Source organism: Myotis nattereri (genome assembly GCF_964212035.1).
Source record: "Myotis nattereri genome assembly, chromosome: 1".
In the NCBI taxonomy this organism is placed as follows: domain Eukaryota; kingdom Metazoa; phylum Chordata; class Mammalia; order Chiroptera; family Vespertilionidae; genus Myotis; species Myotis nattereri.
This window is the reverse complement of record NC_138075.1, coordinates 53,460,868-53,474,035: the sequence shown is the minus strand read 5'-3', so window position 1 is coordinate 53,474,035 and position 13,168 is coordinate 53,460,868. Positions and strand designations below refer to the sequence as shown.

The following is a 13,168-nucleotide window of genomic DNA, read 5'->3' as shown; positions in this document are numbered from 1 at the left end:
GGATCACCCTTGAGCCTACCCAGATCCCTTCCCCTAGCTCTGCTGCCTCCCTGCCCCGCTCTAGCCAGCCCTCCTAAAAGTTCTAGCTCAAGATGGGCCTCTGATGAACTCTCTCAGAGTATCAAATGCACACACCCAACCAAGACAACCCAACAACAGCAGCAGCCACAAAACAGCTCTTGAGAATGGGGTGAGCCCAACGTACATTCTTTCTAGGGTGGGTAGAAAGAACAATAGGGCCAAGAAGGTATTCCAGCTGGGTTCGAGTCCCAGCCTTGCCACTTCTTAGCCTTTTGTGTGCAAATTCCCTACCTCCTCTGATCTGTTTCCTGCCACATAGTGTTGTTGTGAGGGCCGAGGCCCAGTAGGTGAATGTGTACAGATTATCTGAAGGAAAAATCTTCTTGTCTCTCTGCTCTCTGGGTCCTGCAGATGCTGACTTTTTAATTTGAACTGTCATTGAGGTGGATGTGGCTATTGTCAGGAGACTGTTCCAGCCCACACGAAGGTTACTGGGGGTGTCAGGGTTGGTTTTGTGAAACTGTCTCTTCTCTCTGTCCAGGTTTCACAGGCGCAGAAGGACTACCTGGAGAATCACATCGAAACACAGTCGTCGGCCCTGGACAGCTTTAATGCCACAAACTCGGCACTGGCGTCAGACTCCATTGACCTGCAGGTATTCCTCTCTCGCTGGTAGGTGGGGTGCCGTCTGTTGGAGGGCAGGCAGGCCTAACCAGAGTGGCCCCGTGCCCTTGTAGAAACAAATGCAAGTCATAGAATGTCCTCAGCTCCTCACTCAGAACCCTTTAAGCTTGGCTGCTGTCAAGGCCGTGCTGGGAAGACGGTGCAGGAAACTGAGGGAAGCACTTCCAACCTGAGCCTCTAAACCAGTGGTTCTCAACCTTCCTAATGCCGCGACCCTTTGATACAGTTCCTCATGTTGTGGTGACCCCCAACCATAAAATTATTTTCTTTGCTACTTCATAACTGTAATGTTGCTACTGTTATGAATCATAATGTAAATATCTGATATGCAGGATGTATTTAGGCGACCCCTGTGAAAGGGTTGTTCGACCCCCAAAGGGGTCGCGACCCACAGGTTGAGAACCGCTGAAAACCTCTGTGTTGCAGTTGTTTTGTCCTCATTAAAATGGGGGTTCAGGTCCTGCGTTCCATGCTGGAGATGTCACTTGCTCCCCTAGATCCCCAAATGGTCTTAAGTGTCAGTGTCATCAGCCCCCTCCCCCGCAGCCCTGGTTTACAGGAAGTTCCACCCAATCACAGGACAGAAGTGCACCTGTGTTCATGACTGGCTGTTAAGCACTTTTTCCTAATTTAGAAATTATTTTGCATGAAAAGAAATAATATGCATTTTAAAGAATCTCTTGTTTAGAGATCCTTTCTCTAAAGCCTCAGGATCTTACATTTGTGCAACTGTGTGTGTCCACCCCTTCAAGGGGCTTGCTCTCTTGATTAATTTGATTTGCTGGGAGTTTACTCCTCAGATGCTGCCCATTGCTGTTCTTCCAACTGAGCCCCCGCCCCCATCTAACATGCAAATTAACTTGAAGATGACCAGAACAACGCATAGATTCGCCTGAAGCTGCGTCCCATCCCTTGGCTTTAGTTTTTAAATATGCAAACAGTAGTTTCTGCCCCACCTCCAACTATATGTGGCTCTTATCTTTTCCCCCTCCTCTTAAGAGTTCCATAAGCTATTTCACATCCTCTCTGGTTCCATATAAATAGCTTCTCAGATAAGCAAACAGATTTCCATGTTAGGGTTACCCACTTCCCCTAGAACCTGGTGTTCTCTAATAACAGCTGCCGGGGCAGCATGGCCGCAAACAAAGCCAGGCCCATGTCCCACAGCGGGCCTGGGCGGGCCCCTTGTTTGCATGTGTCTGGGGGCCCGTTTCTGGTGGGGCCTCTGTGTCCCACCCTTTTCCTGGCCCTCCATCCCGCGTGCCCGTTCCCCTGGCCTCAGGCCAGGCCCTGCTTGACCCAGCAGCCTTTGTTTGCCCTGACTGCTGCGATCGAGGGGCTCACCAAGGCTCTCTCTCCTTCCCTCTTGGACATCTCATTCCCGGCCAGCTAGGAGATGCTGCGCCTCACCCGATTTCACACCTGGTCTGTATCTGTGCTGTTTCTGGGCTTTCTTCCCCGTGATCCTTCTGATTTGCTATCTTGCTGTCACTTCAGGCATTTACTCCAGAGGCCAGCTGTTAGGACATGGCCAACCATAACCCAGGTACTTGACTGATTCCCAGTTATGGTCCAGCCTCTTAGTCTTGGGCCAACAGAGGAACCTTATAAGGAAAATATTTAAAACCATTATTAAAAAGGAGAAGGAGAAGAAGGGGAGGAAGAAGAAATAGGGGGGAAAGGAGGGGAAAAAGGCAGTAAAGAAAGGTACGATCTCACAGCCAGGAAATACCTGAGTCTGAATATAGTTGGCTTCTTACTTCTGCAAGGCCCCAACCTCTTCCATTGTCCATTAAACCCTCTTTTCATTGTTATGTACAGTGAGACCAGACCCTTGGTCTGGTTTCATAGAACATCAAAGCTGGAAAGAACTGTTGAGATGATCTCCAACCCCCTTGTTTATATATAAACAGACTGAGGCCAACAGAGGGAAATGACTTTATCAGGTACCTAGCTAGTGGCAGAGCCAGGGCTAGAACCCAGGTCTCTTGGTCCAGAGGTAGATTCATGAGCACAAGAGTATCTACAAGTATCTGTGGAGCCAGTGGGACTTGGAAAGGGGTGGTTGGGCCACGTGGTTTCTGTATCCTCTGGCAGCTTCAGTGTTCTGTGATTCCATGTGTCCAATGGCTCCCGTGTTTATTACCATTGAAAATTCTTTTTCTGATTCAAGTATGTTTAGGAATGAGGCTTTTTATTTAAATCGGAGGCTAAGGATTTGGCACCTCAGAGACTGTTCACCTACAAAGAGGACAAAGGGTTGAGAAATTGTCCAGCACCAGATCTTCTGATTTAAAATGGTAGCTGGCCAGCGAAGGCGCTGGAAGGTGCTCAGAACCCAGTGTCCAGCGGTAGGCATTCTGGGCTCTGGAAGAGAGTTAACCAAGTAGAACGTGAAGCATGAAGGAGCAACACTCTTCATTTAAACATTCTTGCTGCAGTGGGTGGCCTGGAGCAATAATCAGCAGGCGTTTGACACTTGTCAGACACTAGTCTGAGTCACCGAACCCTGTTCCCTGGTGCTCCTTCCCCACCACCTCCTCGCCCAAGAGAGGAAGGTGAAGCAATGCGGGCGTACAGCAACCTCTGCCACACTGTCCCTATCCTGGCAAGCAGTCAAAGTACAGAAGAGAGGGCCCCTGCAAGGAAAAAAGGAAAACATTTCTACAAAACACATATTTTTTTTCTGATTTCATTGTGGGAATTTGGGAAGTATAGGAAACACAAAGAGGAAAATAAATGTCATCCATAATCCTATCACATATGAAAAACTGTTATTTGGATTTGGATGAATTTCGTGCTAGTCTTTTAAAATTTTCTCTGTGTAAACACATTTGAACAAACGCTTATACATTTTTTTTTTCAAAATGAGATTGTTCTATACTTACTATTTTCAGACCCATTTTTCCCAAAGTGAAATCATGTATTATGAACACTTTCCTTGGAAAGCCTCCATTTTAGTCCATTTCCGTCCATCCTAAGCAGTGGCAGGGGCACTGGCAGCAGCGGTGGGGTGTTATGGGGGAGGTTCTTGGTCCATCCAACTACAGGGCCACAGAGCACTTGACCACCAGGGGGGTCCCTCAGCCCCTCAAAAACCAGGGACCCGGGTTGGCGTCTCGGTGGCCTGACCTCTATTTCACTAGATGTCCTAGTGCATGCATGACTTTGGTCATGTTTTCTCACATCACGAGATCTGCGTTTTTTATTTATTATTTTTTAAAAATTTTCACCCCATTAGAAAACGCTTGTGGATGTTACTTTGGAAAATAGCAACATTAAAGATCAAATCAGAAATCTGCAGCAGACATATGAAGCGTCCATGGACAAGCTGCGGGAAAAGCAGAGGCAGTTAGAGGCTGCGAAAGTTGAAAACCAGCTGCTGAAAATGAAGGTAAAGTAGGGCGGGGGGTAGATTTCTGACTAACTTTTCTCTTCTTTCCTTCTTCTCTCTCCTCCTGTCTTCAGCTCTTCCATTTCTTTTTCTCTGTTCTCTTTGTTGAATTTTCTCACCCTTTTGGGATCAACCCCAGAGGGCTTGGCTAAAAGGCACTAGGAAGTTTCTGTGCTCACAATCGTTAGTCCAGATTGGGGTGCCCATAATGCCCCCACTGGGCGCCCCTGCCTTGGGCCCAGTGGCCTCCAGGGCTGCTGAGACAGTCACTTGGCACTGCTGTTAGTACTGAGAGGCACTTGGGACGCCCTCAGGCCTGCGATTTCAGCAGCTTCACTGTTGAGATTTTCTGTGAGGCCCCAGCTTTTCTGTGTGGTTTGACAAGAAAGAGCTGAAGGGCACACAGAAAGACAACCAATGGCGGCCAAGGACTCTGGGCAATGTCCCTCTTGCTCACCAGGCTGTGCTTAGTCCACTGCTGGGCTCCTATTGCCCTCCCACATGTGACACCTACTTAGACCCACCCTGTATTGAGTGTCTACGGTGAGTCTGTCCTGGACGTTCCTGTTTATTCCAGGGCTGGCATCCGGTGTCTAGGTACACCGTTAGGCAGTTTGGCAGACTGGCTCCTTCCAAGGAGACCAAGCACCTAAATCCAGCCTGCAGATACCTGTTTTAGAGACTAATGCTTTACTTGACCCCCAAATAAATAAAGTTATAGGAGTCAGAGCGTTTCACATGACCTGGATGCAGAGGAAACAGGACTCGGGTGACGAGCCCTTTTCGAAGTCCATGTTTGCAGTGGAAATGGGGTGCAGGATGCGTTGGGTCTCTCTCAGCTGATGACAGCTCTGTTCAGGATTTTCCATTTTGTGGCTTCTGGGTACCAACGGGTGTCTAGTGACAAGAAGGGTGGGTTAGAGGGCATCTTTGCAGTAAACATCATGTGACCTATTCAGGTTGAAGTACACCTCGCTTATCCAGGGTTACATATCCAGCAGACTCAGCATTCTAGAACAAGCGGTAGCTGGAAGGAAGGGCTGCAGACAGCATGAGGTCAATGGCATGAAGTTCACAGGCCAGTGCAGGGCCACCTCCCCCCGAAGCCCTGCCCACCCACTACTCCACTGACTTTTCTCATCTCCTAAGCTGGGTCTGCCCGAGGCACGGGGAGCCCCCAGCTGAGTGTGGCCCAAACCAGGTGGGAATGTTTCCAAATGCAACATTTGGGAAAGCACAAAGGTATGGAAAGGATGAGTCCGAATTTCTTACAGGAGCTTAAGTCTCCTAGTGATTTATTGGTTAGTGCAACCAATGGGGCAGCTTCAACTCCACGTGGACAACTTCTCTTCAACGGCCTCCCTGCTGTTCTGACATAATTTGTGTAAAGTAATAAATGAACATGCAGGGGGAGGGAGGGGGCGGAGTCAAGCAATATGAAAGGTGATCTAGAGATATGCCTGCACCATTTTACATTCCCAGCAGCCGGGTAAGAGGATTCCGTTTCTCCACGTTCTCAGCACCGCGTGTCACTGTGACCTCACTGCTGACGACCGTCCTAGGGCGCGGAAAGTGGTTCCTCACTGCGGTGTGCATGTCCCTGCCGACGCGTGATGCTGGGCATCAGTTCTTGTGCTTACATCTGTGTCTCTTCTTTGGAGTGTCTGTCAGACCCTGTGCCCATTTTTAAATCGGGTTGTTTATATTTTGTTATTGAGTTATAATTATTCTTTATATATTCAGGATATAAGTTACTAGATATGTGATTTGCAAGTATTTTCTCACTCTCGCCCAAGTATTTTCTCCCATCACTTTCTTGATGGTATCCTTTGAAGCACAGAAGTTTGTTTAAAGGTCACAAAGATTCACCTCACGTTTTCTCCTGAGGGTCTTACAGTTTTAGCCTTTGCATGTGCGTCTGTGATCCATTTTGAGGTAATTTTATTCGTGGAGTGTTAGGGGTCCAGTTTTATTCTTTTGCATGTGTCCACCCAGATGTGCATCACATTTGTTGAAAAGTCTGTTCTTTTCCCATCAAGTGGTCTCAATAGATAATTTTTTGAAGCTTGATTTTTGATAACAGGGAAATTATTATTTGGCTTCAAAGTCAATGCTACAAACAAAACAAAGTATATTCAGAAATAGATTATTTATGTCTGTAATAGCCCCTCTCCACTCCTGCTTCCCCCTTCCTCTCCCAGATAGCCTTTTAGTTTTTTAACTTTATAGCTTATTCTGCTCTGACCCAATTCTAATAATGTAGAAATCTTATTTCTCAGCCCACACAGAATACTTAAGGCTTAAAAAGAACAAATCTTTCTGGGGTCTATTAGGGCTTGGACCTATTACGCAGAGGAAAAGGTTTACTAAAACGAATAGAATAAAAAATAGTTAAATTTCAGGATCAAAAGAACATTAGACAGGAAAAGTCATTGAAGAATGGGGTTAATAACACAGTGGAGCACAGCCACATTTTATAGAGAATTCAATTTTAAAATGCCTACATTTGGGAGGCCGGTTTAATACCTAGGTAAGTTTCCACCTCTTGAAAAATTCGCTCATGCAGAACACTTTTCTGTTACCAAGTAAGTTAGTAGAAGGTGCCACCTTTTAGTTTCTATGCACCTGTTCACCCCCTTTCCTTCTGCCTTCGATCCCTTTGCCCGTGAGCTCCTGCTGCCTCTGTCTTCTGCCGAGCCCGGGCCGGTGGGCCCCCTCCTCTGTGTGTCCACCCGTGACACGTACAGAGTGAGAAGGGCTGATGCCCTGGCACGGGCGAAGCTGCCGCTCTGAAACGGGTGTCTCTGTAGGTGGAGTCCTCCCACGCAGCCAACGCCGAGGTGTTGAGGGAGATGACCAGGAAGCTGTACGGCCAGTACGAAGACAAGCTGCAGGAGGAGCAGCGGCGGCACAGCGCCGAGAAGCAGGCGCTCCTGGTACGTCGCGGTGGGTGCGGGGGACAGAGCAGAGCAGGGCTTTTGGTTCCGTTTTGTCGCTGAGGTTCAGACGCGGGGGTGGACAAAGTAGGTCACAGTTGTTAGTATGGAAAATAATCCGAGAACGAGTAAATCATAATACAAGAATAAACTCTGTGTTTGCGTACTCACAACTGTATTCCTACTTGTGCCCCACCCTGTGGTAGGGTTTCTGGTTGGAGAGAGTTGGTGGACTAACTACTGAGTGAGGGCTCAAGGAATTTACTGTTTGGTCATCCACTCCCTTCCCTTCTTCCTCCTTTCCTTTACTCATCTTCCTCCCTTCTCAGAATAGCCCCCAGTCTCTGGCTCTGAATCCATCCCTTTCTCTTGCGAATCTGACCATTCGCCAGCATCCAGGCAGGTCTTGGGCCTGCGGCTGTGTCCTTCCTCTCCCCACTTGCTCCTCTCTCCCTGGAATTTCCTCCTTCCTGTCCCCGATCCTACCCACGCTCCCTGGGAGCCGTGAAAGTGAGGGCCTGCCATTCCCACAGCCGGCAGCATCCTGCCCTTGGGAAGCCCGCACGCTCTCCCCGCCCTTTGCGTGGCCTTCTCTGTACCCGTTATCGGAGACCGCTGTATGCCTCACACCTTGGCTTCCCTAGGACAGCATTCGTTTCTTGAAGGCGGGGATTCCAGGTCTGCCCTAACCTGTGTCCTTACAGGCGTCATAAATGTGCCGAGAGATGGACTGAGCTGGAGCTTTGCAATAAGGGACAAAGACGTGGGCATTCTGCATTCAACGCCAGATCTGGCCTTCATCCCCTTCACGTTGTTGGCACATACACTGACATTCTGAGTGTCTAGTCAAGGGCTAAGTAGCCTTCACAGGCTCGTTTTAGACATAAAGACTCAAGGGGAAAAAGGGGGGGGAAATGACTAGGCTTATTAAAAAGCCACGTGATGCAGCTAGGCCCCAATGTCATGCATTAGAGGCATCGTTAGCAGCACCCTGGTTGCTAGTCTAGGGTCCCCATAATTCTGCTGAGGACAGCGTGTTGTTTTGCAGGAAGAAACCAATAGTTTTCTGAAAACGATTGAAGAAGCCAATAAGAAGATGCAGGCGGCAGAGATCAGCCTGGAGGAGAAAGACCAGAGGATTGGGGAGCTGGACAGGCTGATCGAGCGCATGGAAAAGGTAACAGACACAGCTCCTGTCGATTCCGCTCGCCCAGATGCCCGGCTTTTCCGCAGCCCCCCTGCAGGCCTGTGTGAGGCCTCAGATGCCCATAGCACTGACAGCTCTCGGCCCTGCAATGTGTGAGTTCAAAGAAAAGACCCAACTGTCAAAGTATGGGAAGTCCACGAATGTTCTAATTTTTCCCTGGTTATCATTTTAATGCTTTGATAAGCATTACATATAAAATTATTTACAAAAATGAATATTTTAGTGGCTCTGCTTTGCTTGGGCCTCAAGCATGAACTTAGTTGCAGGTCAACTCCTGTTTAGATGTTACATCTGCACCCCAAGCCTGTTCTTTCTGGGGCGTGTGTCTGAAGGGTGGCTTTTCTCTGACACCCCACATTTCAGAGTGGGGGCAGCACCTTTCTCTGTGGGTGGGGACAGGGGCTGTGTGGGGAAGGCAGGCTCTCAGCTGAGATAATGAAGCCTAGAGAAAGGGAGGAGGCCAGAGATTAGGTAGAAGTGGAGAAAAGGGAAGAAAGGGTGGAGAGAGGAAAGAGAAAAGGAAGGGAGGGGAAAAAGAGGGGCCTGTGACCTTTAGCAGGTGACAGCTGACTTCTGGGAGAGGGGTGGTGGCTGAGAGCCAAGCCTGGGACTGATTTCTGGAAAACGGCTCACATGTGAGTTTGCAGAACAGTGGTGACCTGCCAGGACCCTGACGTAGCAGCAACCCGCACTCATGCTGGGTGCTGAGATTCTCCAGGTTGATGATGGTGAGAGGGGGGATGAGGACGTGAGCAAGGCCAACATCTGGGCTTCCTAGTGATTCTGAGAAGAGGTCTCCTTACCCCCATGTCTGCAGCTTAAGCCCCTCCCCTGACAAGGTGAGGTTGACCCTGAGTGGGAAGGGCATTGAATTCAGTGCCATGGAGCTTCGGCCTTGCTGGGGTTCCCCTCTGAGGGAATATTGGTATTTGGGAGGGACTTGAACAACTAAAGAGTCAATGACCATTTCACCTCTACCCTGGAAAACAGAACCTGTCCTTTATTGAAGAGAGGATGTGAGGTGCTTAAGACTGTCAGTGTTGGTGGGAGGTGGTGACAGTGAGGATCAGGCAGCAGGGGCGTATTCTAGGACTCGGGAGGGAGAGCGGGCTCCATGTTCCTGCTCTCCTACAAGAGCAGAAGATGCCCATTCACACACACGCTCCCTCCAGGTGACAATTTGCACATTAGGCTTTTATATATACAGATTATTGTGAAGGCCACAAGTTCTAAAATCAGTGTGTTGGCAGGGCTGGGTTCCCTTTGGAAGCTCCAGAGGAGAACCATTTCCTGGCCTTTCCTAACTTCTCAGACCACTCATATGCCTGGACTCATGGCCCCTCCCCCAGCTTTGGAAAAGCAGGTGGCATTTCCAATCTCTGTTTCTCTCTGACTCTGACCCTCCCTCCAGGAAGGGCCCAAATGGATAATCCAGGGTAATTTTCTGTTAATCACACCTGCAAAGTTCCTTTTCTCAAGTAACATGACATATGCAGGTTTCAGAGATCAGGATGTGGACATTGTTGGGAGCTGTTGTTCTTATGACCACAGTATATTTTCACAGGTGAACATACCTATGTAACCCCCCCCCCCCAAGTTAGTCTATAGGCAATATAGAGCCTCATTAGTTGCTATAGAAAATAATCAAGAATTTTGCAGTATCACGGGCCACTGATAGAAAGTATTGATTATCATTATTTAGAACTACAAATTTCACAAGGCATCTGAGCCTAGGCTGACAGAATACTGTGAAAGTCTTTATCCAAGATGTTTGTCTCTAACTCATAAATATGCCTGGAAACACACGCCAACAAATTTGGCGTTTTTGAGCTTCGTTAGGACTCTGGTGAGTGGGTGGGTACAACTCACAGTGTGTTGCATATGGACTTGAGCTCCCCAGTGCTGGAATTGACAGAGGTACACGTTCTCTGTCCAACTTGGTGTAATCCATTGGGGAACGTGCCAGTGTCTGTCTGTTTTAGGAACGCCATCAGCTGCAACTACAACTCCTAGAGCACGAAACAGAAATGTCCGGGGAAATAACAGACTCTGACAACGGAAGGTAAGATGCAGTGCCCTTTATCTCGTGGTGGGTTTGGATGGTGGACATGCTGTGTGCTTGTGGGCTCAGTTGGTCCTTTCATTTTTCATTCACCTGGTCATCTCTTTCTGCAGAAAACAGTGCTGGAGAGCCTCCCGTATGGAGCTGGTTACTTTAGGAGCCTAACAGCCACATCCTACAGCCGTGGCACACGTTTTAATTTTGCACTGTCACAGTGCAAAAGTTCAGGCTGCCAATGTTCTCCATAACCTTGAACTCCACAGGATGCACCTTGTTGATGAGAGAACATCAACTATGATTAATATTGTTGCCATGGAAGCTAACTTTAAAATGTCTTTCTGTGTTTCCAAACATTGCTCGGTCAAATCTTGGCCGGTCCCCTGTCTCTGAGCGTACGAAGCCCTGCGTGGAAAATGCAGAAGTAGTGCACAGACTCTTCTAGAAATCAAAAGGCTGAACGGCCTTGTGTGGCCCCTTAGTGAAGGGGAACAAGGTTGGGATGATTTGAGCATTTGGGGAACGTTCCTCATCCTCCCCGAGATCTGGGAAACGGGAATTCTTTTTTAAAGGAGGAGGGGGTTGTGCTGATCATAACAGCGTCCATCTCACTGGGTTATTATTATGAGGGACATGTTGAATGTACTTCCCGCCACATAGCATTTGCTGAAAAAATACCCGTTTTCCTTCCTCTTATGTAACTTAAGAGTTTGCGGAGTTATAGGGGTCTTGCCTGGTCTTTAATGTAGCGCTGAGGAGGGACCTGGCAGAGGTGGGAAGCAGTGAGCTCACCACCAGACCCTGCACCAGTGGTCCGGTCCAGGGCCCCCGCGAACCGAAGGGCCCATCTGCTGGGTCCTTTGGTTTCTCTGAAACCAGCAAAGTCAGAGAATAATTTTTGCTGTTTTAAAGCCAAAGTGTGAAATGTTGTGCGATGTAGTTCAGTCTGTTTTGGAGAAGAGAAGGTCTTTCAACCTGTTGCCCATTCTCCCACAGTAATCTCACATAGAACAAGGGTGATTCCAGCCTTGCCAGGGCTCTGTTGGGAGCTCTCATTTCAGATATTCGGTTGTGTTGCTAGATGCCTCTCCTTCTCCGTTCCCTTAATCAACGTAACTTCCTGGATGTCCCAATATCGTGTTAACTCCAAAACAGACAGCCTCTCATACCTGTAAGTGGTACCAGCAGATTCCTTCTCGGTGCCTGGAAAGTCTAACTGTCCTTTTACAGAGGAAACTTACAAGTGGGAACGTGAAAAGAGCCCTCTGGTCCTTCTACGGTGAGGGGGTTGGTTGAGGTAATCACCTAGGACATGCATCTTGGCGTTCCCCTTCTTGTTCTTGGCAACAGTCCTTCCCAGCGGTGACTCCCGGTGCCCTGCCACTGCTGTGGTGTGGGACTCAGTGGCTCTCTCCTCTGTTGTGTTAGGTATCAGCAGCTGGAGGAGGCGTCGGCCAGCCTCCGGGAACGGATCCGACATCTGGATGACATGGTGCATTGCCAGCAGAAGAAGGTCAAGCAGATGGTTGAGGAGGTAAGCGCTCGTCAGTGGTCATGGGTCGGGGTTGCTTCCTGCGGTGGGGACATTTCAGCCCTGCGGCCAGATCTGACCTCAGCTCAGTGTTCTGGGGCTCACAGTGGACGCGCTCAGATCACCGCCATGTTGGCCCCGAGGGGAATTTCCTCGTATGTCCCCCCTGCTGATTATCCCTCCAAAAGAGGGTCTTCTCCAGATCAGAGGGTGACAGTTAATAAGCCATGCGGTCCAGGGCATAGCTCACCCACTCTTAGAGGACAGCAACACCCCTCTATCCTAGGCGGGTGCCTGCAGTCCAGGGAGCAAAGGGAAGTTTGACAAGGAAAGTTTAATTCAGTTCGGGTCTCTACACTGCCCCCTGCCTGCCTCCCCGGCCTACTACTCATCCTTTCTTCATTTCTGGTGTGTCTCTCATTACCTTTTCCTGCCTGTTCCTTTCTCTTTCTTCTGCCTTCTCCCCTCATTCTCTTCTTCTATTTCTGTTTCTTCATCTTTTCACTTTCTACCATCCTTTCTTTCCTTAAGTGCCTATGTGTGAAACCAAGTTGTAGGTTTACTATATGCTGGGCATAGCTTACTATTCTATTTTTTTACATGAAAAGACAAATAAGTTGAATATTTATATTCTCTAAGAGGAAAACAATTCTTTTTACCCGTGTTAATGTAATTTGTCTCTCTTGTGGTGATTGCTCAATAGAAGAAAGTTTATGCTGTTGTAAAGCCAGTAACATATTATTGTAATTTTTTCTTGCTCAATTAAAAAATCAGACAGAAGCCCTAACTGGTTTTGCTCAGTGGATAGAGTGTCAGCCTGTGGACTGAAGGGTCCCAGGTTCTATTCGGTCAAGGGCGCATGCCCAGGTGTGGGCTCAATCCCCAGTAGGGGGCATGCAAGGAGGCAGCCACTCAATGATTCTCTTTATCATGGATGTTTCTATCTCTCGCTCCCTCTCCCTTCCTCTCTGAAATCAATAAAAAATAATGTTTTTAAAAATCAGACAGAAGAAAAGAACAGTTAGTACTAACAAGTTTATAAAAATTCTCTAGGGTCTAATCCTCTAACTTGCAAAGAAAAGAAAGTGGTTCAATTTAGTTAAACATGTGGATGACAGTGAAAAAAATGGGGAAAAAAAGTTTTCCCCCTTATATAAAGCACTATTCTGAAAAGTTATTTCTTTTATTATTGATTTACTGAAATTAAAAGTATATCTACTTCTAATACATAATTTACACACATGACACAAAAAGAAGTTTAAAAGTATAAACTGTAAACTGCTGGAGATATTAGTGGCATGGGCTTAAAGTCAGGGAGTTTGAGGATGGGGGGGAC

At 48.0% G+C, this 13,168-nt stretch overlaps 1 protein-coding gene across 2 annotated transcripts in view; it reads left to right on the top strand.

Annotated features, from left to right (window-relative positions):
• MYZAP (myocardial zonula adherens protein) overlaps window positions 1–13,168 on the top strand; it is an 87,288-nt gene that overhangs the window by 31,836 nt on the left and 42,284 nt on the right. For both annotated transcript variants that reach the window (XM_081110381.1, XM_081110382.1), the window contains exons 5-10: window positions 563–676; window positions 3,947–4,099; window positions 6,910–7,035; window positions 8,084–8,212; window positions 10,225–10,304; window positions 11,730–11,835. In XM_081110381.1, the coding sequence (XP_080966507.1) occupies window positions 563–676; window positions 3,947–4,099; window positions 6,910–7,035; window positions 8,084–8,212; window positions 10,225–10,304; window positions 11,730–11,835 (708 nt within the window). The remainder of the gene's footprint in view (window positions 1–562; window positions 677–3,946; window positions 4,100–6,909; window positions 7,036–8,083; window positions 8,213–10,224; window positions 10,305–11,729; window positions 11,836–13,168) is intronic.